At 40.9% G+C, this 25833-nt stretch overlaps 1 protein-coding gene, 1 long non-coding RNA gene and 4 other non-coding genes across 6 annotated transcripts; 2 read left to right on the top strand and 4 right to left on the bottom strand.

Annotated features, from left to right (window-relative positions):
• Positions 1-1918: 1918 nt before the first annotated feature.
• hoxc1a (homeobox C1a) lies at positions 1919-7313 on the top strand. The gene is made up of 2 exons (XM_035389532.1): positions 1919-2543; positions 5809-7313. The coding sequence occupies exons 1-2, from the start codon at positions 1919-1921 to the stop codon at positions 6282-6284; spliced, it is 1101 nt and encodes a 366-aa protein (XP_035245423.1). The 3' UTR covers positions 6285-7313.
• Positions 7314-16598: 9285 nt separating this feature from the next.
• On the bottom strand, positions 16599-16691 carry trnar-ucu. Its single transcript has 2 exons — positions 16655-16691; positions 16599-16634 (listed from the first exon to the last, which is right to left on the bottom strand). It is a non-coding gene; the product is annotated as a tRNA-Arg (tRNA).
• Positions 16692-17903: 1212 nt separating this feature from the next.
• On the bottom strand, positions 17904-17996 carry trnar-ucu. Its single transcript has 2 exons — positions 17960-17996; positions 17904-17939 (listed from the first exon to the last, which is right to left on the bottom strand). It is a non-coding gene; the product is annotated as a tRNA-Arg (tRNA).
• A 711-nt stretch (positions 17997-18707) lies between these two features.
• Positions 18708-18800, bottom strand: trnar-ucu. The gene is made up of 2 exons: positions 18764-18800; positions 18708-18743 (listed from the first exon to the last, which is right to left on the bottom strand). It is a non-coding gene; the product is annotated as a tRNA-Arg (tRNA).
• Positions 18801-19411: 611 nt separating this feature from the next.
• trnar-ucu lies at positions 19412-19504 on the bottom strand. Its single transcript has 2 exons — positions 19468-19504; positions 19412-19447 (listed from the first exon to the last, which is right to left on the bottom strand). It is a non-coding gene; the product is annotated as a tRNA-Arg (tRNA).
• A 4382-nt stretch (positions 19505-23886) lies between these two features.
• On the top strand, positions 23887-24438 carry LOC118211943. Its single transcript, XR_004762127.1, has 3 exons — positions 23887-23950; positions 24048-24116; positions 24356-24438. It is a non-coding gene; the product is annotated as an uncharacterized LOC118211943 (long non-coding RNA).
• The last annotated feature ends 1395 nt before the right edge of the window (positions 24439-25833 follow it).

Below are 25833 nucleotides of genomic sequence, written 5' to 3'. Positions count from 1 at the left end.
ACACTAACACTCTGCAGTGTTTGAAAGCCAAATACTTCTCTCAAAGAAGCCAACCGGCACCACTGCGCGTGCTGGTCTACACCTGAAAGGGACAGTCTAATGGTCTTATGCGGTATATACCGATGTATGGTAATGATCATACGACGTTGGATGGCATTATTAAATATACGAGGGGCCCTGTGCATGTCTGTTTGAGTCCGTTCCAGGGAGTTAAAATGCAAAGCAAATGCACCATCGACTGACTTCGCATAAAATCGATAGTGGGCTAAGAGCTTTAATATTTTATGAGTCACAACTTGTTAATGCAGGAGGTCGGAAGCCGTGTCCGCAATCTGTGCAGTATTAACAACCACGCCTTATTAGATGGACCTTAAAGCCACAGTTTAAAAGATAACGACGGGTGTATTGATGAGTTCCTTTTTGAAGTTACCTTAATGAAGCGAATGAGCCGTGACTTCAACAGCAAACTGTACAGATTGGTGAGTTTGATGGCCGTCGTAAGTCTGAAAGTTGTACATTTATCAATAATACATCCTCTAACTACAGTGTAAAAGTAGTCCAATTAACAAGTAACGACCACATCGCTTAGTGTACGAACCAAATTTATTCAAACCTTAAAATTAGAGGACTGCTACTAATTTGTTTGATAACTTTTATTGAGTTACTTGCACTCAGCTAAACAAAAGTGTGTCTAGTTTCATGAAGGTGTTTTCCCTTTAGCCTATAGTAAGTAACTAGCTAATGTATTTTTCAATGGTTGTGTTTTATGGAATGACAGCCTCCTGCCCTCAGCGGAAGACATGTAAAATAACAACACCGAATATAACGGAAGCTGCAGGCCTCAGACACACAGAGCACAATGAGCTTGTTGCGTGTCACCTAGGCTAAATCGTAAAGCATTTTTATGGACTCCGATGTCTTGAAAACCTTGAAAGTTAAAATATTGCTGGCTTGCTGTGAATCAGTTTTGTTATTGATGTAAATGCTGTGATGGGACCGATCTTCAGTTTCTAAACAGCTTAAAACTGGACAGTGCGGAATATGCTTTATTTAATTCGTTTAAATCGGTGTTCATATCTGTCACGCCACTGTGTACTACAAAGTGTACGTGAAGCGTGAAGTAATTTTTGAAGTGTATTAACATTCTCCATTCTATGTGCTATATTGTATTACCATATTGTACGCTAGCCTACAGCATAGCGTCACAGTAAAATGTCCAGCTTAATTCAACTCTAACAGAGTTAATTCAGCGCTTAACATTCCAGAGTGGGACCAAATGTTATCTGTTAAGAGTTCAAATAACACTGTTAGAGTGGAATTAACGCTGGACGTGTTACTGTGTACATAAAATGTGCTGACAGAGAGCCTATAAGATGTTTTATTATTTCGATAAATCGTCTCTATATTTTAAATACAGGAAAAAGGAAGGCCTGCAGAGGACCTAACGTGACTTCTGTTTTAGTTTTCAATGTTCGAAGATATGTTGGCTAATTATACGAGTGTGGTTACTTACCATAATAAACTCACCATGTCTGCCTCTTGGGAAACAAAGAGACAAGGTCCATCTTGGGCGAAACCGACAGATAGAACAGATAGCCTACAAAATAATTACAGAATGGAATAGGTTAGTTTGGTCCACGTGTCTTGAAACTCGGCAGTCGTTCATTTCGCTTTGGCTTTGCAAGCGAGTTAAATTACAAGTGGCTTGCGCTGGTCCATTAAAGTATCCCGTCCGCTAACAAAGGAGGGGGCAGAGTGCCATTGGCCAAAACTGAGAGGGCACGTCATCTCTTTCAATCACGGATCGAATTTCCAGACAATATTTGTTTCCCCTTCGGCCACTGCACCGACCAAGTGATGCATTGAATAAGTGCCGGGGACGACTGGGCGTCACTGGGACGCGAAAGAAGCAAAGAGAATGAATTCCTACCAAGAGTTAATTTGTAACGGAGAGAGCAGCGCACAGTACTCAGGGGGTTACCTTCCAGCGGAGGCCAGGCTGCCACACTTGGAGAAGAGAACAACTTTAAAATTTAGCTGTGGGAGCGAAGAAGGGCGCTATGCACTTGGCACGGAGTTTCCCCTGCGGCACCGCGTCTCTCCATTCCCTAGTACCGCCCCAGCTCCTCCGCAGCAATATGGCTTTGCGAACGCTAACGACGCATTCCATACAGGGAGCCTACACATAGCCTTCGGGGCTACATCCGCCTACGCGCAAAATCAGGGTTACCCTTCCACTGCGACTTGCAGTCACCTCTCTCACCCCGCAACCTCTTACCCTAACGCTCCGGAGCTGGACTTCAGTAGACCCGGATACCAACCCAAAAAGGAGATTCTAGCGAACTTAACCGGGCATCACTCCGGATTCGGGTCACTTAAAAGGCAGTCTCAGTTACACACTCAGGAAATAACAAAGATTCACCTGACAGTCACGGACAGTCCCAGTAACTCCAACGACGTCATTCAGCAACCTCAACCTGACAACAGTTACCTTAACAAAACTTTCCAGTGGATGAAAGTTAAGCGCAACCAACACAGGGCAGGTGAGTTTAAAACGTGCGTATTTCGCGTTCACAACACCGGGTGGCACGTCACATTCTAAGAGCAAAATAAACTTTTCCATCCGTGCACCACTGTCGAAGAAACACAAACGTTTCTTCTCTCTCCGTTCCATTTAGTATATGTATACTGGTCTCGCAAAACACATCACACGTTTTGAAAATAAGTACCTTAAGCCAACACATGTGAACAGACAGCAGTCTCAGGTACTGAAGGAACAAAGTTGGTCGGAACAATCTAAAAGTTTCACGTAGGCTACTTGTGACCATAGTACCCATGTAGATAAGCAAGTTATAGTCTACAAACTCAGCCGGTTTTTTCTCAGTTCTTAAAATGAACAATAGTAAGTTATTTGTGTATGTATTTATTTGGGCACTAATTTCATGGTGGTTTTCCTTAATTAACGTTTAGAAGATCTTGTCGAATACATTGAATACACGCGAATCACTGTTTTCCTTAAACTATTGGCCTAAGTTGTTGATACGATGACTCCACTCCTAATCAGAATTATGTTAAACAATATATTGTGGTCATTGGTGAGAAAGATCAATGGAAGCAACGTTGTTCAATTGTGTTGCTCATTTACGCGGCTGCACGGCTAGGCCACTGTCTCGTGCCCTGTATGCCAACCAGATATCAGTTTTGATCCTTGCCAAATTTCATGCAAAAGGAAGGCCATCACCCATATTCGTATTAAAGCATTTTCTTCCTCTTTCTATTTCATTTTATGTTTATGATTTTCTATGTATTGCCGATAACGAGCTCAATTGCAGTTCAGTTGAGGGCGCCGCGTTTAGGACGTTTGATTGATTTCTTGTAATAACTAGGATGTTGCCTAAGTCTGCACAAACAGAGATTAATGGATGCGTAAATGGATGTACATATAGACCTGGCGGCCAATCAAAAAAGTTAAACCAAAGATCGATTATGAATTTAAGGCAGTCGCTTAAGCTACCCGTAGTTCAGCAGTACAGTAGCCTACTGTTCGAGTCCCATTAAAAAGTTAAGGCGGGTTTAAGTTCTTGGGTAATTGCGTAAATCGTGTTATTGGAATAGTGATAATTAAAGCAACATTATAATCGTTTGCCCTCAACTTTCTATTAGGCTGTAGAATTGAGTTACAAAATAATGGAAGGCCTATACTTAAAAAGAAATAATTCTTTAAACGTACCGATAAAACTGTGGCTTAAATGGAAAGAAGCAGTCAGCCTCTTCAAAGTTATTTCGAACAACAATGGTCGACTTCTCGCTTGGTAATTGTGACCAAATATAGATAAAACTTGAGTATAGGCCGAATAGACTTTTGCTTATATTGTTGTGCTCGTTTGAAAACTGAGTTACAGTATTTTGGACTTGTCTAAATCACCAGGTGGGAGTGAAATCCGTATCAGCAAGCAACGTGTTTTGGGTTTGAATTGTGCCTGATATGAGTACCTTTGGGTATTTAAGCTTTCTCTGAGTTAGAGAATAAACTTCGAATTAACCGGAGAGTTTTTCTCTTGGTGTCTGGGTTATGCCTTTCTAGCGCTATTGCTCATTTATGTCTTGACAGTATCAGAATAACTGGGCTGGATGCCCAGACGACTGGACGAATGGGTATCGACCTCATCAACCCCCCCCCCCCCACCCCACCCCCCACCACCCTCCACTCTCTCTCTCTCTTTCTCTCTCTCTCTCTCTCAAAATGGCAATATGATCTCATTCTGGCTATTTGAAATGAAATAAAAAGACACAGGTGCTGAAATTTCTGTTGATTGCGTGTGTTAGTGGGTGTGTGTGGGCGTGTCCAGTTTTTTAAGACGTCAAAAGTATAAGTTGCTTTCGCACCTGTACGTTTGGCAGTTGCTCCCCTAGTCTACATTCATATTGTGAACTACAAAAGTAATCAGTGTAAAAGTTCATATATCTGTGTGGAATCTCTAGCTTTCTTCATAGTCGTCTGGTTCCTTGGGCAATGGGCAGGCAAAGGGGCTCTAAGCGAGCACTTTGTTCTCTTGGCAAATGTCTTAAGCCGCAAATGAAAATGTTATGATGGAAACAGCCACTGGCTCTCACTTTGGCAGGCAGGCAGTTGAAGGACAGCTTGTTATATTTCCATTAGATTGTCCTGGTAGACTTCTCTATTCCTGTGTGTCGGTATCAGCACGTAACTTGCGTTCCCATTAAGCACCTTTGTAGAACATAAACATTAAATGCCTTGGAAGAGAATTGTTTTATCCCCGTTGTGGCAGATTATAACTAGTCATAACACTCATAAAAGCTTTAAAACGGCAATGTACACTGTCAGGTGGCCATTATGAGTTACTAATGCTCATGAGGGGTGTCTGTCTCCATAACGCAGACAGTTTGCAGCCCAATTTATGAACAGGGTCAACTGTCTTCATTATTCTGCCTCTGGTGTAATTGTGGCCAGATACAACAACATACTTGAACATACGAATGAAGAATGGGGAAGGGTGATGCCTTCGGTGATTCTAACCATTCTTCTGGAAAAGCAGGTGTGAGTATGCAGTTATTTTAATGAATTGGTTTTGTTTTTTTCTTCAAACAGGGAGAGCAAGAGAAGCAAGATAAAGCATAATTGTTCATTTTTGAAGTTTTCATAAGTGTGTTTTCAGAGCTTCCTTTGATGTCTGGGAAAAGTATACATATTAACTTATTTCCCAGTGACAGCTTTTCGTATTAGAGAAAGGCTTTGCCTCCCTGAAGTGTGTGCCTATTTCATGCATTTCCCAAGTTTTTCATCCAGTGGATATGGATGTCTAGAATAATGTCAGATTCTCACTGTGTTTTCTATGACAGTGACAATTCCTTTCCCATTTGCAGATAATGTAGCGCAGCAGGGTTTCATACTGGGAGCCCACTTGTTAAAATGAGTATGTGTTCTGGAGTCTGCTAGGCAGCAAATAATTGGCAGTAATGTGGCACAGGGAGGGAGGGTTTTGGTCATCAGGATGTCCACAGCCACACTGCTTTGACTTTTTGCCACGAGTACTAGTGTGCGCCCTTCCAAATTGACTGCAGACGCTGTAGCAATGGAACTGGCCTACTCTTTTAAAAAGCCGTAACGTTTTTGCATTGTCTTTCTATCCTGCTATCATTTTCCAGATGTGTCCTTTTAGCATTTTCCAGTTGTATCCTTCAATCACTTTCTATCTGCCCCCGTTAATGGCTTTAATGAAAGGTGGTGCGTGTTTATGTAATTCCTCACAAACATTTACACACATCTCAACGGAAATGTCTTTGCAGTAAGGTCGTTCCCTGGGGTCAGCGGGGTGAAGTGCTTTGGCCCGGGGCTCGGCGCGAACGGCGACTGCGACGGCGGTGAGAATTTCACGCAGGAAGGGCGGCACCCCGCCGGCGGCGCCCCGCGGACCAACTTCACCACCAAGCAGCTGACCGAGCTGGAGAAGGAGTTCCACTTCAACAAGTACCTGACGCGAGCCAGGCGGGTGGAGATCGCCTGCGCCATGCAGCTCAATGAGACGCAGGTCAAGATCTGGTTCCAGAACCGACGGATGAAGCAGAAGAAGAGGGAGAAGGAGGGCCTGGCGCTGGCGCCCCCGGCCTCGTCGGGGAGCGGGCCGGAGGACTCGCCGTCCGAAAAGTCAGACGCCGGCTCCTCTCCGGCCTCCTCCCCTCCTCTGCCCAAACCCTTGCCTCCGGACACTGACACTAGTGACTCCACACCTTCTATACAAACTGAGGTCTGTTGTCATGTCTAAGGTCTGTTGCTGCTATGCCATTATGATTTTTTAAAAGATATTCTGTGTGCCCTGTATTTAATCAGCATTGGCGTTTAGCTTTGACTTGCATGTAAATGCAATTCTGTTTTTTCCTTCACAAACACCATTTGTTCAGCAGTCACCAAAAATGACGTACCAAACTGCTGCAGAACAAATAATGTGTCCTTCCATTCATTTTTTAATCAAAGTTAAGGGTAAATATTGAGTGAATCTAAACGTGTACCAGCTTATCATTATTAACTCACTGTATGCTATGCTATTAGCAGTTTGCATGTTGTTCACACTGCATAAAGGAAGTAATTGTGTATATATATTTAAAGGTAGAAAATTATCATTTGAAACAATCAACAACCACGTTGCGAGCTAATTTATAAAATGAATATTACTGTGCACTTTTTAATGTCAGGGTTATTCAGTATTTTCTTCCATACTAATGCGGAAACGGTAGACAAGAAAGAAACAAGTTTAATTACTTGCATTTTATATCAGTGCCTCTTGTTAGACAATGGAATAAAAATGCTATGCACAATCTATCGATTTACCAACACAACCGTCAGAAAAGAATGTTTCCTTTTTAAGGTTGAGCCTTTAACGTTTCATAACTGGAACACAAGCACACGCTCGATATTTGGTTAAATAAATAAATAAATAAACAACACTTTTTAAAAATTATATACTCCAACTCCATGCTATATTTTCTGTATTTTTTGTCGACAGTAATATTTCACGTTTTAAGTGTCATCATTGTATTTATGCAAGCAAACGATTAGCTGTTTTTTCTGATTGTTTTTATTACAAGAATAATCCGCTTTCAACAGTTATCAACACATCTTGATTGTAGTGTCAGTTTAGGTGTGAAAAGCATTACTTATAAGACTACAAAAAAACGTGTTGCAATGTGTTGATTTAGCTGTGAACATCTAGTTAGGTACAAGTCGTCAAATATTAACTTCAGATTGCAAATCATTTTTAATCATATTGCGTTCATTTTCGGGTGGGGGTATGTAGAAGGGAACTACGGAAAACAATTTCCACTTTTTGATGAAATTAAGTTAAGTAAAAATTGACATTCAAATGACATTATAGGTTCAGGTGTTATTCATATTTTGCAACAAAATATTTGTTAGCAGAAGTGTTTATGTCAGCTGATGTAAATTATGTTCAGGAACAAAATGCCTCTGCAGGTGAACCGTTTATAGTGCCTATTCAGCAGTCTATAGCATGAACCTCTTTAAACGGAGTGCCTTGAAATTGCCCTTCAGCGACACTAACGTTCGCAATTAATTGGCATCATAGTGTAGACAAACAGTGTAAGACTGAAAAAGACTGTTACTGCATGTGTAAGTCGATCTATAAAACGTTTCAGTGATTTGAGTCTGCACTTGCATTGTCTCCCATCCAGCTCCAAGCGAGTCTTTTTCCAAGTGATTTCGTTCCCACTGTAGGCCTACACCAACCGCCTAAAAATATGTTAAAATATAGCAACAATTATAGGGTGAGTTTAAGTACGCTTATTCGGTTTTGCTAGTCAGTTAGTCGGAATAAGTTTACACACGTTCTCCACGAAATTTTTTTTTTTTTTTGAATAATCTGCTTATAAAACCGAAACAATAGGCTTTATCATTAGTAATTTGCTCTATTAATAAAATGCTGGCGTCTGTATGTCATAAGAAATTACTATTCTCGGTCACTCGATTATAGCACCCTATTGGACTAAATCTCATAATGCGTTGTCAATTTGGAAGCATATGTACTCGCAACATACAGACCCGAACTACAAAATAATTATTTTTTAATACTTCGAGAATATTTGTCTCACACTGGCTCTACGGTTTGAAAGTCACCCATATCATAGGTCTGTGATACCCAATATGTATAACTTATGCCCCGTCAGATCATTTCATTACGACGATTTTCTTGAATGAAAGACGATATGTGTTTGGATCCAATTTTCTTGGAAACAACCTAATTTTTTATTGCATATCAATTCGTCCTTTGTTTTTCGTCATCAACGCGTCGTTTTTGTTATAAAACAGTTCATTTTAATTTGTTGATTTTTAGTGTGTGTATGATAGTGAGGAGTGTGCGTGCTTTAAAAGGACATCATTTGTCATATATTTGTCCCCGGTTAAGTTTCCTGCTTACACGTGTTTTTCCTCACCCTATGAAAATAATTAATTACCAGTCCCTATGCTTAATTAAAATAGATTGACCTCAACATATTTATCGGTTTCTGCTTTTGGAATAGGCGGCTGTATAAAAAGGTGTGAAGTGGTTTAAAATATACCCTACAGTCAATGACGAAAAAAGAAACACAATATGTTATTGCTCCAAGTAGGCGACCCATAAATTCACCAAATGCTTTGTTCTCACCGTCCCTTAAAATAAATAATTCAGTAGACTCATTCAATGTGTAATATATTGGCTATCGGTTGCCTATACGCTTGTACTACCTGACTCTTTACCGAAACCACTGTGTGTTCAAAAACAAACTACAGCCCCTTTACCATCAATTTGACCTAGAAATTCGTTGCTGTTCAACACTTTGTTGATCGAATACGTTTTTTAACAATGTATTTGTGAGGCCCAGGTGCAGTGAATTTGAAATGGATGAAAACTGATTTAGCAGTAGGCGCTCTTGTCACATGTCGCTAGAGCAACGATTTGGTGCTGAAGGACACCGTTCTTCTGTCACTTTCCATAAAGTGTGTTTTCGGTACATGAGGCCACAATGTGTTAATATGTTAATGAATATGCCTACATAACTTCAAATTAAGCTTTAGAAATGATCAATAGAGATACATTTTGTAACATACTACTTTCTCTATTCCATAACTTTTATGACATATTAATGAACCCGAAAGACGTATAAGCTACAACCAAAGTAATACTGCATTCCGTTTCCTATCAAAGATTAAATTAAGAAGGAAAAAGGAATTGAAAGCTTGGACGACGTAACATTATACCGCCCTGAGTATGATATTGAGATCTGAATGAATGTCAAATGAAAGGAATTTTCATTCAAGATGTTTTTTCACTGGAATTTATCATCTGCGTCACAGCCTTTAAATATACTACATTTTGTAACAATTCCCTAAAACGAATTAATAAAAATTGTTTGAATGCAAATAAAATAAATGTTTGTTTTATATAAATGCAACATGTGACATTTCATTTTGTCTGTGTCTGTTTGGACATTTCTCATCTGTTCGAATGTCTTAGAATTCGCTAAATCAAAACGTTATTGGAATTATTTTCCCATTCTTGCAGTCAATTTAGACAAGTTCATGATGATATATAAATGTCGAAAAATGTAATATTTGCACAAACTCGTTAGGGTTGTAAGTCGCTCTGGATAAGTGCGTCTGCTAACTGACAGCCCAAACGATCATAATTGTCACAAGAAATATTATTTTAAAATGCACCTACTTCTCTAGGATTGATATGTTATATTTTACAATGAGAAAAAGTTTTGTGTCTACATGTCTGGGGGGGTGGGGGGCAAAATGGGATTAAACAACAGTACACAAATGATGTCTCCAACATTTGATTGTTGAAAGTGATTTTAAATTGGTTATTTGTATATTTCGATTGGTATGCCAAAGGTGATCTATATAAACTGTGGTTCTTTATCATTATTTATGGTTGGAACGGTTAGCCTATATGGTTAAGAATAACCGTCGTGTTCTAGCATATATGGGAAGATCAATAAATATAGGCTATATTTGGTAGCCTACTATATCGATAGCATACCACATAAAACCGTATTTTCTGAGATTGTCAATCAAGGAAACCCTTTAATCAAATGGACGCCTTCGAATAAAGTCATTTTTGTTTTGTTTTTCTTTTCTTTACATTGATATTTCGCGCCGTTTGAAGCCATTTATTTTCACATTTATTTTTTATCAGTAGCCTAATGGTGATGTTTTATTGCCAATGGCATGTAAACACTTATCTTGACAGAATGAATAACAGATTTGATTTACTATAAATTGATTGATTGTGCACACTTAAAGATATTACTACCAGTCCTAACCTACTGCCTTACATCATCGGAATGCACTGCTAGTTGAAATACGTAAGCATCCACGACCGCAATCAAGCCAGTTTGAGTAAAATAAGTAGCCTACACGAAAAGGTAAATGTAAAAGATCTTTTTTTTATTGAGCGATAATGCTTAAAGACTGAAGCAACTGAAATTAAAATCATTCATGTTAAAGGGCCTCATCTAAGACCAGCCAAATATTATTCTTTAAAAAGGTTACATTCCGCTAAAATGTGGTGCATTTAATTTATTGTGGTTACAAAAATCACAACCCGATTCACTTATTGACTCCCTTTTAGTCACTGACCAATACTTATGGAAATTTTGAGGGTCGCTTAATCTGCTCAGAGTCAGTGGTCCTCAAAACATTTCTTCCGTTTTGACAACAGGTTGATTTCGTTCTCTGTTCAGTAATTTTATTAAAGAAATCTATAGATACAAATAGGCAGCAGAACAAACCTCCGAATTCGAAAAGGTGTACTGGTGTGGATATATCTTAGCATGATCTATCCATATGTGAATTCAGTTTTCCTGATTTGACGCACCAACAGTTATTCAGTATGATGTCCACAATCCTTAGGCACAATTTCTGAGTATACTTATTGTACCATATAGCAAACTGAAAAGCGATTTAAAGGAAGGAAGGGCATGTGACATTTTTTCAGCGAAACCGCAAAAAGTAAAAAGATGCTATAGTCCATGCGATAGTAGTTGCACTGTATGCTAGTGTCCGAGAACTTAACACGACAAAGGGGGTAATTCGGTCCTACCGGTTTGACCTTAAATTTCATCTTAGTATTAAAGTCTTATATTATTTTTTGAAGCCTTTAGTAACCTTTTCCTTTTGACTCAATTTCCACCATGAGTTCGGGGACAATTATTAAAGACATTTGGAACTGTTTAAACGTTTTATTCACCGTTTCAAAGTGTGTCAACGGTTTTGCACCCCCGTGTGTGATCTACAAAACAAAGTCTCAACAGACTAACGCGGATTTTAAACTCGAGAAATGAGCGAACACGACTATAAGCAACACCCTTTACTCTGAATTTCTATATAAAGATGTATAGGGAGATTGAGCAATGGCTTATTATGGGACCTTTGCTGCATATAAAGAGAAAGTGAACTAGCATGTAGGCCATTGAATGTGTGCATGCGTGCCCCTTTTTATTTGCTTTCACCACTTTCTAAAACCGTTTTCAAATATTATTTACCCTGTTGGTTATTTCATTCAGTTTCATGATATCTCAAGTAGGTATTCAACCTATTTTTAATGCAAGAACTCCAACTTTGTATAGTTGTATAATTCAGCATTGGCTACGTCGACATAGCCGATGCTATAACGAATGTTGTTTACTCCCTAGTTCAACTTTGACCTCTTGACCTTTCACTCGCCTGGAGACAATGCTGACCCGGTCACTGGCTGCCGGGGAGTCAAGAGTCTGCATTCATTTGCACTTAGTTTCCAGAAATTCAGGAGGCCTTTTAATCAATTTTCTAGCGAGTGACTCCAAGGTAACATTTGTTTTCATTACAGGCCAGGTCCAATACTTTCCCAAGACTTGAAATGCCACATCTTGCTTCAAGAAGGCTTGAGCTATATTCTAGCTTCTGTTATTGTCCAAAACCCATTGTTGCAGACAATAACAGATACACAAAAAATTGTTTTGGTTTTTTTGTTTATTTGCTTTGGTAATAAAAAAATAAAATCTATGATTTTAAATGCTAACTATTATTATTATTATTATTATTATTATTATTATTATTATTATTATTATTAATAATAATAACTGTTGTTATTATTATTATTATTTCTGTAGCTGTTATTAGGGCCTATTACTACGGTGACTACTACTAAAATATTATCAATCAGGCGAAGAAAAGGAAGAAGAAGAAGAAGAAGAAGAATGACAAGCCACATTTTGGGGCCGAACTGACAGACACTCTTTCAGAAATAACGGCAATTTTAAATGTATTGGCCGGTATAGGATTATGTGCGACATAATATGCCAAATGAACGGAACCAGCACTGCAGTCCTACGGGTTGAAGTCACAAAAACCGTTAGCATGAATGATATAAATCGACTTGGATACTAGCCTACCTGTCTAAGTGTAGTGTGGTATTTTTACGAATTTAATTTTTATTTTATTTTTTAATAGCAGTTTAACCTACTTTACAGACAAGCCCAGCTTGAGGGTTAGTTACGTGGCCAAGGACTATAGACTATATTTGTCACTGATACATCATAAATCTGTACCAATAGCCTACTGTTTTGGTTTAGTTTTTCTTATAATTTTGATTCGTACTGGAAACCACGCAGGATATGACCACACACATCAATTACCGTCAAATAAATTGTCTCTGTATGACATTTGTTAAAGGACAAATCACTATGAAGAACGCTATTTACGACGCTTTGGCTCGGGTCCGAACCAATCGATGCTGGAGTCCCACTTGACGGATTGCGACAGTATTGCTAGGCTACATTAAGATCATCGATTTGACGTTGCGCATTATATTAATCGTATATGAAAGACACTTCATTAAATAAACGTGGGAATATCACTTCTTTCGAAATAAATGTTTCGAAACTTGTCACGCACTCATAGCCTACTTTTAGGGATTTTCTGAAATATATTAAATTCTAAATCTAGTCTTGTATGCTTGGGTGATGTGTAATTATAACATTTCCCATATGCCTATTCTATTTTTTAAATAAAAGTATTTACGGTTTTACAATCTAGTTCTAGCCAATACATAAAGACAGCCCTTCCCACACATTATTTGCCCTAATTCTGGCATTTACGGTTAGCATAATTTCGGTGGAAATTAGTATTGATCCAGGTTAACGTGTTGGTGAGTACCTTTGTCTGGTACATTAACAAACATGAAGGATATTTGCCTCTTTAATCCCACCCATGCATAGAATTGTCATTTGCGCTGTTTTCTTCAAATGTGGGATTAAACGGCCCTTTTAAGAGGGAGCCTGTCATTCTGATGGCCTGTGATGGCACAACTGGTGTATTAACAATCGAAGGCGAGCTGAGCAAGCATTTCCTGGCCTAAGCATGACATCGATTGTCTCCAAATCAGGGCCTTTTCGTGTGTACGTTTCTTCTGAGCAGATTTTGTAATAAACACGCTCACGCAGGTTGCAGTTTAAAAGCTCCATGCAATAACATCATACTAAAGCGCAAAAGGCATTCATTATTAACTAAAACGGTACACCTAGTGAGTCAATAGGATATAATCCATTGTCTACAACAGGAAGTTACATCCATATTGTTAAATGTATATATTTATTAATAATAAATTGAATTTATTATGTCAGTGTATTTAATAGTATTTTTAGGCAATGCAAATAAATATGGGAAACACAAATGTATAAACACATAAATGCCGTTATGACAAATGTGTAACGCGCATAAATTATTTGCATATTGCAAGTCAAATGGATAATTTCACTGAACGTGATTAAGGGCAAGGCGCATTTTATTTGCTTAATTAAAAAAAAAAAACTTGTTCAGCATAATTAGATTTTTAGAATAATAATTATTATAACTGTAACGGTCACGCAATACATAGGTGCCCTATCCCTGTATGCTTACTTGGAACAAATCAGAATATATTTGGGCACATTTTCATCGTTTCCTCTAAATAGGGTGGATGACATCATGCGTCATCATGTTCATAGGCCGGAAATCTTCGTCAAAGGAACGTTGGTATTTTGGCGTTGTGGGTGCAGGCTGCTGCTAGCTAATTAACGAACACATGGAAAGCACTGTTCAAATCAAATATTGTTGGCATATAAACAAAGCTGGCAGGTGCACCGCAGACTGTGATTACAGGCTCCTTCTTGCAACATGGTGTTTCAATAGCCTTAACACTAATAAGTCGTCACTGTGAATGATAGATAGATAGATAGATAGATGGAAACTGGAAAACTACAGCCTGAAGTTAGCTGTGCAGTTGACGTGGAGCTTCATACTTCAGTGTATGCTCCAAGTGGAGCTTCGATAGTTGTTATATTACCTATATTTATTTAAGAGTCACAGTATTAACTCAAATCAACCCAGAAGAACGCTTGGACCAAAGACAAAACCAAGTATTCATGTTAAACCTGATTCTATTGCACATGTACTGTTGGTCTGATTATACACTTTGCTGTATGTCGCTCTGGATAAGAACGTCTGCCAAATGCCTGTAATGTAATGTAATGGTCTACACTGTTACTGTCACTGCAGCTGACACTTGCTTGCCTGAAAAGTTTAGACAGCAGTTTATAACAGTATATGCTGTTTTCTGGTGTAACGTGAATTGTGTTTTATTTTTAACAGCACAACATATGGCCATTTAATATATCCATGCACAAATGTGCACTACAAATGACATTACATTGCAAAAGCAATGTGGCTTTGCTTTTTGCACAGAAAATATGAGCATGAGTTCTGAGATAGTGCTATTCTCACCTCTTTTGTAGGTGGTGCCACTGAGGGATGACCAGTGCTTCCGATGCCCTTTTCTGTCAGTCAGCACTCCTCCGTTTGTTCTAACTCAATAGCTGCTTTCGACTAGTTTGGCACGCAGTACCCCTGAAGGTTAGAAGTCTGCGGGTTAGCTTTGGATGCCGAGCTCTGTTAGATGCTGTAACGCCCTGCTGCATTTGCTCGCCCCCCCCCGTTTTTTCAGGATCTGTCGTCAGTTCAGAGCTCCCTGAGCGCAGCATCGATCCCCTACCCAAAATGTACCTTTTGTGACAAGTCAAATGCAGGTTCAGCTGTTCAACGGTGCACGCGCAAATGTGCAAATGAGGCCGCCTTAGCGGCTAAAGAGCTTGTGGGAATATTGATCAAGCACATCTAATGTACATGTTGCATCTTCGCTCCCGTTCTCAGGCTTAATTTTACCAGGAAATATACTGCCGTTTCTTTCTTTATGCAACATTACCCTTAAGTGTCGCCCTCAACTTATCTATGTTTCAAATATCAATTGTGTGTGTGTGTGTGTGTGTGTGTGTGTGCGTGGGTGTGTGTGTGTGTGTGTGTGTGTGTGTGTATGTGTGCGTGTGTGTTGTTTGTGTGGCAAACTAGCTATTTTCTTGTGTTCAGAAAAGAGGTTTAGTCAAGAACCAGTATGCACACATTAGTCTTTTAACTCCATATCATATCATACCCATTTAAAACAAAAGTATTTTAAGGATATTATTTATTGCACTGACCATCGACCTGGATGATGAGAATGATTTCTTTTTGGCTGGACCGCAACAGCAGGGCCAGCCCTATAAACGCGAATGTCTGTGACTGAGTGACTGAGTGAGTGATGAAGTTACACACCATTGGTTGGCCGGATGAAGTGTGTTAGGTTCAGCCATATACTAGGTTTTGACCTGGTCTAGTTTCACTTGGAGCCAAACGTGTTATTGCCGTTTTAAATTGCTTGTAATTTTTTCAGTACCATAAAACTTTCAGATAACTTAATTACATTTTTATTTAGATTTTTGCCATTTTAGTGCTGCTGCCAGAAATACCAGATGAAGGTCTGTTAATAATGCGTATGTTGCCGTAGGAATAAACATCTTGCAGAACTCGTGCACGGTGTGCGGAATGCAGCCTCGCCAAACACCGAGAAGACTCGTGCACAGTCACGCACGTTTTACTATTGCGTGCCGTGGTCGAGAACGAGCACGTTGAAAGCAACAAGCGACTCACGCAGAACTTCAAGCAACCTTTCAGGAGAACTTGTTTCAAACACGGATTTTCTAGAAACATCACACAAACTAGTTTCAATTGCATTCGATTGAGTGACCTAAAGCACAGCTAAAGGCAGTTACATTTTTCTCACTTGAATCGAATCACAAACCAAATAACGCTTTAAAGAACAGTTAGCCAACTAGTTAGCTGGCTACTTTCCTTAGCTTACGTGGCTAATTTGCATGTTTGTTTGCTTGATATAACTTAAGTTTCATAGCTGAGTAAAGTAGGTAAAATTCCAAAATTAGATAAAATAACACTACGGGCAAAGCTATAGGCCTACGTGAAGGTCCACGATAAGTAAGACGAAAATAAGCGAGAATTAAACCAGTCTGTTCAGTTACCAATATGAGCTAAATGAACTTACCTTACACGGTGGTCATTATCGTTGGCTAGTGGATCTGTATCGGTGTAAGACTGGTATGAAACGGCACAATTTGCGGAACACCATGAATCACTGCTGCCATATTGATACTTCTGTAGCGTAAAGTCAAAACATCGACTCTGGTGGGACTCGAACCCACAACCTTTGAATCACTTCTCATTGCGATTAACTAGAAGTCCAATGCGCTATCCATTGCGCCACAGAGCCTCTTGAGACCCCATAAGCGCAAAAAATTAATTAAAAAGGTTTGACCTTGTATATTCAATCAATACTTTCTACAACTTTTAAGAACCAAGGACATTATTTTCTTGAGCAAAAAACAAAATAGCATAAATGCAATATAAATATGAAATGATACATTTTTTTATTAAGGTTTGCCCATTTCAGTTCCTTTCCATTGATATCACAAATGCATGCACATATGCCAAGCCCAGAACAGTGATGTGCATACATTATTGATAGTTACACGTTTACACTTACTCCGTCAGGTCGGGGCCATTTGAAATTATTTCATATTTCATTAGTTCATAATGCCCAAGACACCTTAAGTACCAATAAAAGTAATAATGATGTCAAAATACATAATTAGATGATCTGTAGTGACAACAACGAATAATTGAATTTGCTGGGGTTAAAAGGGGGGATACCAAAAATAATGTCAAAATAAGGGAAATAAAGAAGGAAATTTTGATTAAATTTACTTCATGACATGAAACTGGCATATTGACCGAGGTAGTGCTGAGCACACAAACTGGTCTACATTGGGTCATTTTCCTTGATCGAGGCACCCTCCAGGTATACAGCAGAAGCCCTTGGACGAGTCAGATGACCAAACCTTGAATACCCCCTGGGAGCAAGACAGTGGCTACAGCTGCACAGAAATAATCCACACCCATAATGCCACCCTATAATCCCACCTATGACATGCCTACACTGGGTGGTACAGAGCCAAGATGGACGACTGCTCCTCAAGCCCTGGAAACTGGTCCCCAGTGATGGCTGGGCCAGATCAGGTAATGCGACTGACAGAGATAATGATGGCCATTCCCATGGACTCCAAAACTGGGGCCTCTGGGTGTTGTTGGAAGGTGGTCCTCAGCTCTTCATGAGCCCTGACTTGACGGACACACATCAGAGGAGATTGAGAAATGAACTGAACGTATAAATGTCCTTATAAAGTATTCAAACTGTCAATCTCCTTGAGTAGTAACATTAATATGAGTTTTATCTATGGCAGTATATGACATTATGATATACACTAGCAGTACAGAACTTTGGCAGGATCAAGTCAAAGTCCTAATTCAAATACAGTATTTCATACATTCATGTAAACCCTGTCCCTGTGTAATCGGTTTATAATGGCACAATTTTCAGATGACCATGTGAGGCCATGTTGATACTGGTCTAAAGGCAAAACGTCGACTCTGGTGGGACTCGAACCCACAACCTTTGAATCACTTCATATTGTGTTTGACTAGAAGTCCAATGCGCTATCCATTGCGCCACAGAGCCACATAGTGAGCTGGTTGAGTGTTCAGGACTATTCTGACATCAAATATTGTTATTTGTAACACCTCTAATTATTACTTTTTCTAAAGTTCTGTAACTTAAAAAATCACGGACATTATTTTCTTAGCTTCTTCATTTTAGGGCAAAAAATTATTTCGTGAGCACACACATAGTATCAAAAGGCTCTACAGTAATTCTTGGTTAACATTGGCTAAGTGTCTTGGACAGATAATCAGAATTCATAATTGCAACTACAATATTGAGTGACCTAAAGCACAGCTAAAGGCAGTTACATTTTTCTCACTGTTGAATCGATTCACAAAACAAATAACGCTTTAAAGAACAGTTAGCCAACTAGTTAGCTGGCTACTTTCCTTAGCTTACGTGGCTAATTTGCATTTTTGTTTGCTTGATATAACTTAAGTTTCATAGCTGAGTAAAGTAGGTAAAATTCCAAAATTAGATAAAATAACACTACGGGCAAAGCTATAGGCCTACGTGAAGGTCCACGATAAGTAAGACGAAAATAAGTGAGAATTAAACCAGTCTGTTCAGTTACCAATATGAGCTAAATGAACTTACCTTACATGGTGGTCATTATCGTTGGCTAGTGGATCTGTATCGGTGTAATACTGGTATGAAACGGCACAATCTGCAGAAGACCATGAATCACTGCTGCCATATTGATACTTCTGTAGCGTAAAGCCAAAACATCGACTCTGGTGGGACTCGAACCCACAACCTTTGAATCACTTCTCATTGCGATTAACTAGAAGTCCAATGCGCTATCCATTGCGCCACAGAGCCTCTTGAGAGCACAAAAGTGCAAAAAATTTATTAAAAATTTAAACTGTCAATCTCCTTGAGTAGTGACAGTGGCTACAGCTGCACAGAAATAATCCACACCCATAATGCCACCCTATAATCCCACGTATGACATGCCTACACTGGGTGGTACAGAGCCAAGATGGACGACTGCTCCTCAAGCCCTGGAAACTGGTCCCCAGTGATGGCTGGGCCAGATCAGGTAATGCGACTGACAGAGACAATGATGGCCATTCCCATGGACTCCAAAACTGGGGCCTCTGGGTGTTGTTGGAAGGTGGTCCTCAGCTCTTCATGAGCCCTGACTTGACGGACACACATCAGAAGAGATTGAGAAATGAACTGAACGTATAAATGTCCTTATAAAGTATTCAAACTGTCAATCTCCTTGAGTAGTAACATTAATGAGTTTTATCTACGGCAGTATATGACATTATGATATACACTAGCAGTACAGAACTTTTGCAGGATCAAGTCAAATACAGTATTTCATACATTCATGTAAACCCTGTCCCTGTGTAATCGGTTTATAATGGCACAATTTTCAGATGACCATGTGAGGCCATGTTGATACTGGTCTAAAGGCAAAACGTCGACTCTGGTGGGACTCGAACCCACAACCTTTGAATCACTTCATATTGTGTTTGACTAGAAGTCCAATGCGCTATCCATTGCGCCACAGAGCCACATGGTGCAGAGCCAGCTGGTTGAATGTTCAGGACTATTCTGACATCAAATATTGTTATTTGTAACATCTCTAATTATTACTTTTTCTAAAGTTCTGTAACTTAAAAAATCACGGACATTATTTTCTTAGCTTCCTCATTTTAGGGCAAAAAATTATTTCGTGAGCACACACATAGTATGAAAAGGCTCTACAGTAATTCTTGGTTAACATTGGCTAAGTGTCTTGGACAGATAATCAGAATTCATACATTGCAACTACAATATTGGTAATGCTCCAAATTAGCTCACTAAAACTCACAGATTCTACTAATTAGCAGCTCAATAAGATCTGTAGCTCAGTGGTAACTAACCCTGTTCCTGGAGATCTACCAGCTTGTAAGTGTTTGCTTCAACCTTAATTTGGCACACTTCATTCTTCTAATTAGCAGCAGTCTTGCTCTACAGTCATACCATGATTCTCAATATAATTTATTTAAAATTCAGGAATTAAGAAAAGAGCTTATTCTTATATTTACAGCAATATACATTGTTAAATGCTTGTGTGCTGCTGTGTCCATGTAAAATACTGGTGAACAGCTGGAACATTGCAGAGTGTCCTGATTGGCCAAAGGCTGCAATCACATGTTACTACTGGAGGGTAGTATTGCATGAATTTTCATCCACTTCAGTAAAAATGTTTTCAAGATGACAAGTAAGCCCCGATGACACGGAGATGACACCAGGAGAGAAATGCATTATACTCTAGTGTAATGCTACCATGCGAAAATAAAAATGCTAATTATCAAATACAAACTGTATATACTGTGACAAATATGCAGTCAAATTAATGAGCATTTTTATTTTCATTATCTAGTAATGCTCATGTTTTGGAATACACAGCAGGTTCAATTTTGCGTGGGCTCTTCCGTAATTTCATACACTGAACGCACTGAGAATTACATTTGGACCGCGCGGAACGTAGAGGCGAAAGCTTTGACTGAATCGCGCGTAAATGTGGTATTCTCAGAGGCGCCGTCGCAATCTCTGAGAATGGAAACCCGGATCATTCGCCCTCTGTCTGCCTGCCTTCCTCCTGCGCGCGCGCTTGCGGGCCCGGGCACAAAGCCGCGTCTCTCTTCCCTCTGTTCCGGGGAACAGATGCTCGCAAACGGCTTACGACCTCAGCGGATTTGTGTGTGTGTGTGTGAGCGTGTGTGTGAGCGTCTGCATATGCGCGTGTGTGCGAAGCAAACAGCTGCACTCAGCACTTCTGGGCGCTGGGGGGAATGTCTTCCTAGAGGGAAAAAAAGGCCAGGGATGGGGTATTAAACTGCGTTGGGGGGTGGGGGAGGGGGGAGCTTACAAAGGTGAGACTCTGACACAATAACTTGACACGTTCTGTACGGCAGTTACTGCAGTCCGTGTTGTTTTACTCTTCAGAGATTCCACGGTGGCCTTTTTTAGCGAAAGAGGCAGATTTTCCCTTTGCCCGTGGTCAGCGGCGGCGGCGGCAGTGAGATAAAGCAAGGTGACCGTTTCCAGGGTGACCGCCGCAGCCGCCAACCCTAACCTTGCAGCTCTGCGGCAGCTCAGCGCGTTGCTCTCTGTTTACAGTATACATGGAAGGCAGACAGGGAAAACCCAGGGTACACAATGGCCGGCCTGGTCTCTCGATACCGGTCCAAACCGTCCATACAGAAAAAAACCAGAATGCCATTGTATAAACCAAACACAAACACACACATGCACACACACACACACACACACACACACATACTTTACTGACTGGGTGAGTATCCCTGTAGAAAATTCAGCAAAAAAAAAATTCAATGCATCACTGGTGTCCCAGTGGATTGTGCTTTCTGGGGTTACATCCATCTGTTTAACCCTACAGCTAGATTGGGCACACGAACGTGAGCGCACATGCACACACATTATAAATACATTCTAAGCCCTGATCTCCCTAATCTTGTTCTAACAACCAACATGTAAATAAGCACCAAGAGGCTTCGCAACCCCCCCCCCCCACCCCCCTTTTTTCTCGCCCTAGGAGATCGTCATAGAGACAGGTTCCCAGGCATATGTGGAGGGCGGAAGGAGGGCCAGGGAGAGGGGGCACAGTTCAAGGATTTGCACAGGCCTTTGTGTGGCCTTCGTTCCATCACTCCCAGCTCTGAATAGAAGTCCAGTTCATGAACTATCTCACAGACACCTCATAGACACCATAATTGCCTCCACCTCTCTCCACCTCCTTCTTCCTTCCAAAGTCCCCGTTCATTCCACCCTGTGCTTGTTGAAGTACATCTCTGATATCCCCCAGACCAAAATTAGCCCCTCAACAGCCAAATAATGCTTCCAAACCAAAGCCAACAGTCTTTTCTCGTGCATGTTTTAAGGACAGGTGCTGTAGCCCGGTCTCCTGAGCAGAATAGACCCCAGCTCTGGTAGGATATAAACTGCCAAGAAACCAGACAGCACTGGCACAAAATAGAGCAACTGCACGGAAGGGGGAAAAGCAGAACAGAGGAGTGTGGCGCAGAAGCCACTGCTGACTGAAACGGAATTAGATTTGATCTTTTCAGCTTCGGAGGGGAAAGTACGCGTAAGCCCCAGAGGCGCTGGAGTCTGGGTGCCTGTAGTCAAGCGGCACCCCCGTCTGCTGCTCTGTTCCCTCTCTCTCCCTCCATCGCTACCTCCCTCTGTCTCCTCATCTCGTACCATGGGATGGCCTCCCACAGCTCGCAAGTCAATTGATGCAAGGTCACTAGCAGGGCATCCCTGCTGACTGGCTGACCCAGGCAAGACCCCCCCCCCCCCCACCCACTCCGATCCTTGCTTGGCTTCACCGAGCTTCCACAGTACAGCCCCCCCCCACCCCCCTCACCCATCCACCCAGCTCATCTTCAGAGCTGCGGCTGGGGCGTGCGTCACATGACCTGGGAGGGCCATCAGCGTACAGATGATTGATGAGTCTTTTAGTACCTATTTAGAATGAAGCTGTCCACGCCACTCTCTAATTACCTACTCCCCGACGGCAGCTGCCCAACATAATTGCTTTTTGTTTGTTGACCTAGTTGAGCCCTGAGAAAGATGGGTTAGTTTGGGGAGGAGAGGGGGGGGACGGGCGGGGGGGGGGGGGGAAGGTAGAGGTTGTTGAGGAAAGTGTGCTTCTTCATCTCACTGCAGGGTCATTACCCCTCAAACCGTGTATGACCAACCACGTCAAAGTGTTCCACACGGCTGCTCATACGCTTCCTTTGTTCTTGACCTAAAGCTGCCTTTCACATCAGCTCGACTGGGAAGTTTCACGCTCAGGAAACTGTGGCCACGGACACCAGGGCGGTCCATAAGGACCATAAGGACCGTCGTTAAGGATGAGGCGGTCGTTGCTTTAAACACCACTCCAGGCGAGCGGTCAAAGCTACGAGGACGGAGGAGGGGGATCGATTCACTCTTTCTGCCCCGTGCCCGTTAGCCGCCAGTCAGCCCACTCCATCCGGCTTCCCTCTTCAACGGCACTACCTGAACAGCTCAGTGATCAACTGTGAACTACTGCCCATGCTACTCATTATTCAAGCGCATGAACGATGTGATTTAAAAAATTTTATATTTTATATTATTCATTTTGCAAAGGATTTGAATGATAAATCTTTTATGGAGGTAATCCTTAAACTAAAACTTGATATTAACACACACACTTGGTACCGCCGCATACAATTCAATGGGTCCCACTGTGTACAAATTTCAGGGCAAACAATTTCAAGCTCTGGCTCACGCAGTAAAGATAAAATAATCATAAGGAGAAGTAGTTATAATTTTTAAAAACCCACAGCACATTGGAAAGTAAGTGCATACAATTGGCTCATCGTGCAGAGATGCAGGGGAATGGGGAGGCGGTATCAGTTTAGGGTACCATACAGTGGCTGGTTCACACATAATTCAGGCCCACTGCCTTTTCAACTGGCCCATAAATATGTTCCCTATTGCCTGATAATGTCAGCTTAATGTTTAGTCAATAAACTCCACTGTCAGGTTTTCCCCCTTTTCTTTTTATATATCAACAGTAGACCCAGATTGATGTGCTGGGGGAGTCTTTTTCATCACGCAGTTGACTGGGAGCGTATGGGCCCCGGCGGATGGGCTTTCCGCAGGGGTGTGTGTTCGGGGGAGATAGCAGAGACAATGGAGAGCCGAGGACGCACGCCGCAACGAGCGTATGAGTAATCGCCGAAGAGCGCTTCTCGTTCGCGCGCTGATACGTTTAAAAGGAAGTCGGGGACCGCTCTATATGAACAGAGAACTCCACGTTGAATTTTATCGGGATGCGCGAATCCCTTTGGAGACTGCCACGTGAAGTGTATTTTTGTGGAATGTGCTGGGTACTTCTCACTCAACGTTCCCGGAGATTTACGAGTAGTTATGCGAAAATATGTTTGGCCTTTTTCCATACGGGAAATTTAAAGCAGGTGATTTGAGCTTGAGTATTAAAAGTGCTTTGGAGCAGACCCATACCGATAAAAAAATTTCCACAGATAACTAACAAACTTTGCCTCGCGTTCTCAGAACTATTACCATTCCAGCAGCTTCACGCTATGAACTTGCTCATCCTGGATTTCTTATTACCACAGCCTGGTATGTATGTGGCCAACATTTCTAAGCATTTGGGTGTATTAATCACAGTCATTCATTTTATGCTTAGAAAAACTTGCAGAGTTAAAAAAAAAAAGATCTTGTTGACTACTGACATTTCTATAATGCCCTGATCACATTAAATTACATGCGTATAGACATAAGGCTTGGTTATGGCCACTCCAGTAAATGTTTCTGCTTTTAATACACCTGTCAATCAAGTCTCATGTTGCATTTTCCAGATCAAGAGAAGAGAGCAGACCACAAGAGGACCAAGGATGTCGTGAGAATTGAGAAAGACGGTGTCACTACTCATGCAAGTTCATCTTCATGGTTACAGTTCTGGTTTTGCCAGCATTTGTGTTAGTCTGTAGAAGATATTGTCCCAGCTGTAACTGGGCCTGTAGTCTTGTCATTGACTACAAGTGTTCTAAAGTAAAGTAAGAAATTAAAGTAGTGTAGTAATTTTCAAGGATCTTCAGTTACATGCTTTTTAAGAGTGCAGAGTATGAATAAATAATAAAATCATCACATTAAATTACTACCCTTATCCAGCTGCAATGAAAAAATCTGGCTACAAAAAATCTCTATTAGACCATGTAAAAATCCAAAACCCATTGCGTGTGCAATGTATAATGATAAAAAATTTGTGAATTAAAGCAGAATTCGCAAAAAAAAAGGACATTTGTTCTGACATTTCTTAAATGTCATTGAAAATGCACTGCAGCAATGGGGTTTATTACCACAGTAAATTAATTATTCAACATGAAATGCACTGTCCAGCAGAACAGCTCTTGTATTCAGGTGGGCATAAATACCCTCAACAAAAGTGTGTTTCCCATCTTAAAATAACAAAACAACACACAGAAGAAAAGACAGGCTATCACTTTCATTGGCTCTTGTTCATACACTCTTTTGCAAGCCTAAGGCTCTTGTTCATACACTCTTTTGCAAGCCTAAGGCTCTTGTTCATCCACTCTTTTGCAAGCCTAAGGCTCTTGTTCATACACTCTTTTGCAAGCCTAAGGCTCTTGTTCATACACTCTTTTGCAAGCCCAAGGCTCTTGTTCATACACTCTTTTGCAAGCCTAAGGCTCTTGTTCATCCACTCTTTTGCAAGCCTAAGGCTCTTGTTCATACACTCTTTTGCAAGCCTAAGGCTCTTGTTCATACACTCTTTTGCAAGCCTAAGGCTCTTGTTCATACACTCTTTTGCAAGCCTACAGCTAGAAGCTAAAAGCTTTAAAAGTACCGGGCTCAAAGTTAGTCACCTCTAAATTCTGGGCCGTACCAGATTAGGGAGAATATTAAAGCAGAGCTCTGAAGACTTGAGCTAGAGACACGAGAGCCACACACCGATGAGCAAAAAGTTTGCAGTGATACTAGGCGGAAATGTTGTGTGAACCCCCCCCCCCCCCCAAACCCCCAATCTGATGTTTTAAAATGACTACGACTATGATTGAGAACTGTCAGTTCATTTCTTTGGATCATGATGTACTCAGAGTGGCACCTCATGATCCAAAGCTTTCCTGAAGCCGGCATCGCCTCAACATCACGGTGCCTGCAGTTCGTCGCCGTCATCAACACAACTCGTGCTCCTCAGCCGACGGCCTTCCCTGACACGCAGGACTGGTAACGAGGACGCACCGCACGGCAGGTGTCCGACGGCGTGAATGTGGGAGTTTTGATATTTAGGGCAAATTAGGCTAGCGAGACGCGT

This window comes from Anguilla anguilla, chromosome 13, assembly GCF_013347855.1.
Source record: "Anguilla anguilla isolate fAngAng1 chromosome 13, fAngAng1.pri, whole genome shotgun sequence".
NCBI lineage: Eukaryota > Metazoa > Chordata > Actinopteri > Anguilliformes > Anguillidae > Anguilla > Anguilla anguilla.
The sequence above is the reverse complement of the archived record's forward strand: the minus strand, read 5'-3'. Positions and strand labels throughout refer to the sequence as shown.

What these genes read in the sequence shown, in the direction of transcription:
- hoxc1a (XM_035389532.1), top strand. Translation starts at nt 1,919, where the DNA reads ATGAATTCCTACCAAGAGTTAATTTGTAACGGAGAGAGCAGCGCACAG. An exon ending in GCGCAACCAACACAGGGCAG is followed by an intron (nt 2,544 to 5,808) that starts GTGAGTTTAAAA and finishes ATGTCTTTGCAG; the next exon opens with TAAGGTCGTTCCCTGGGGTC.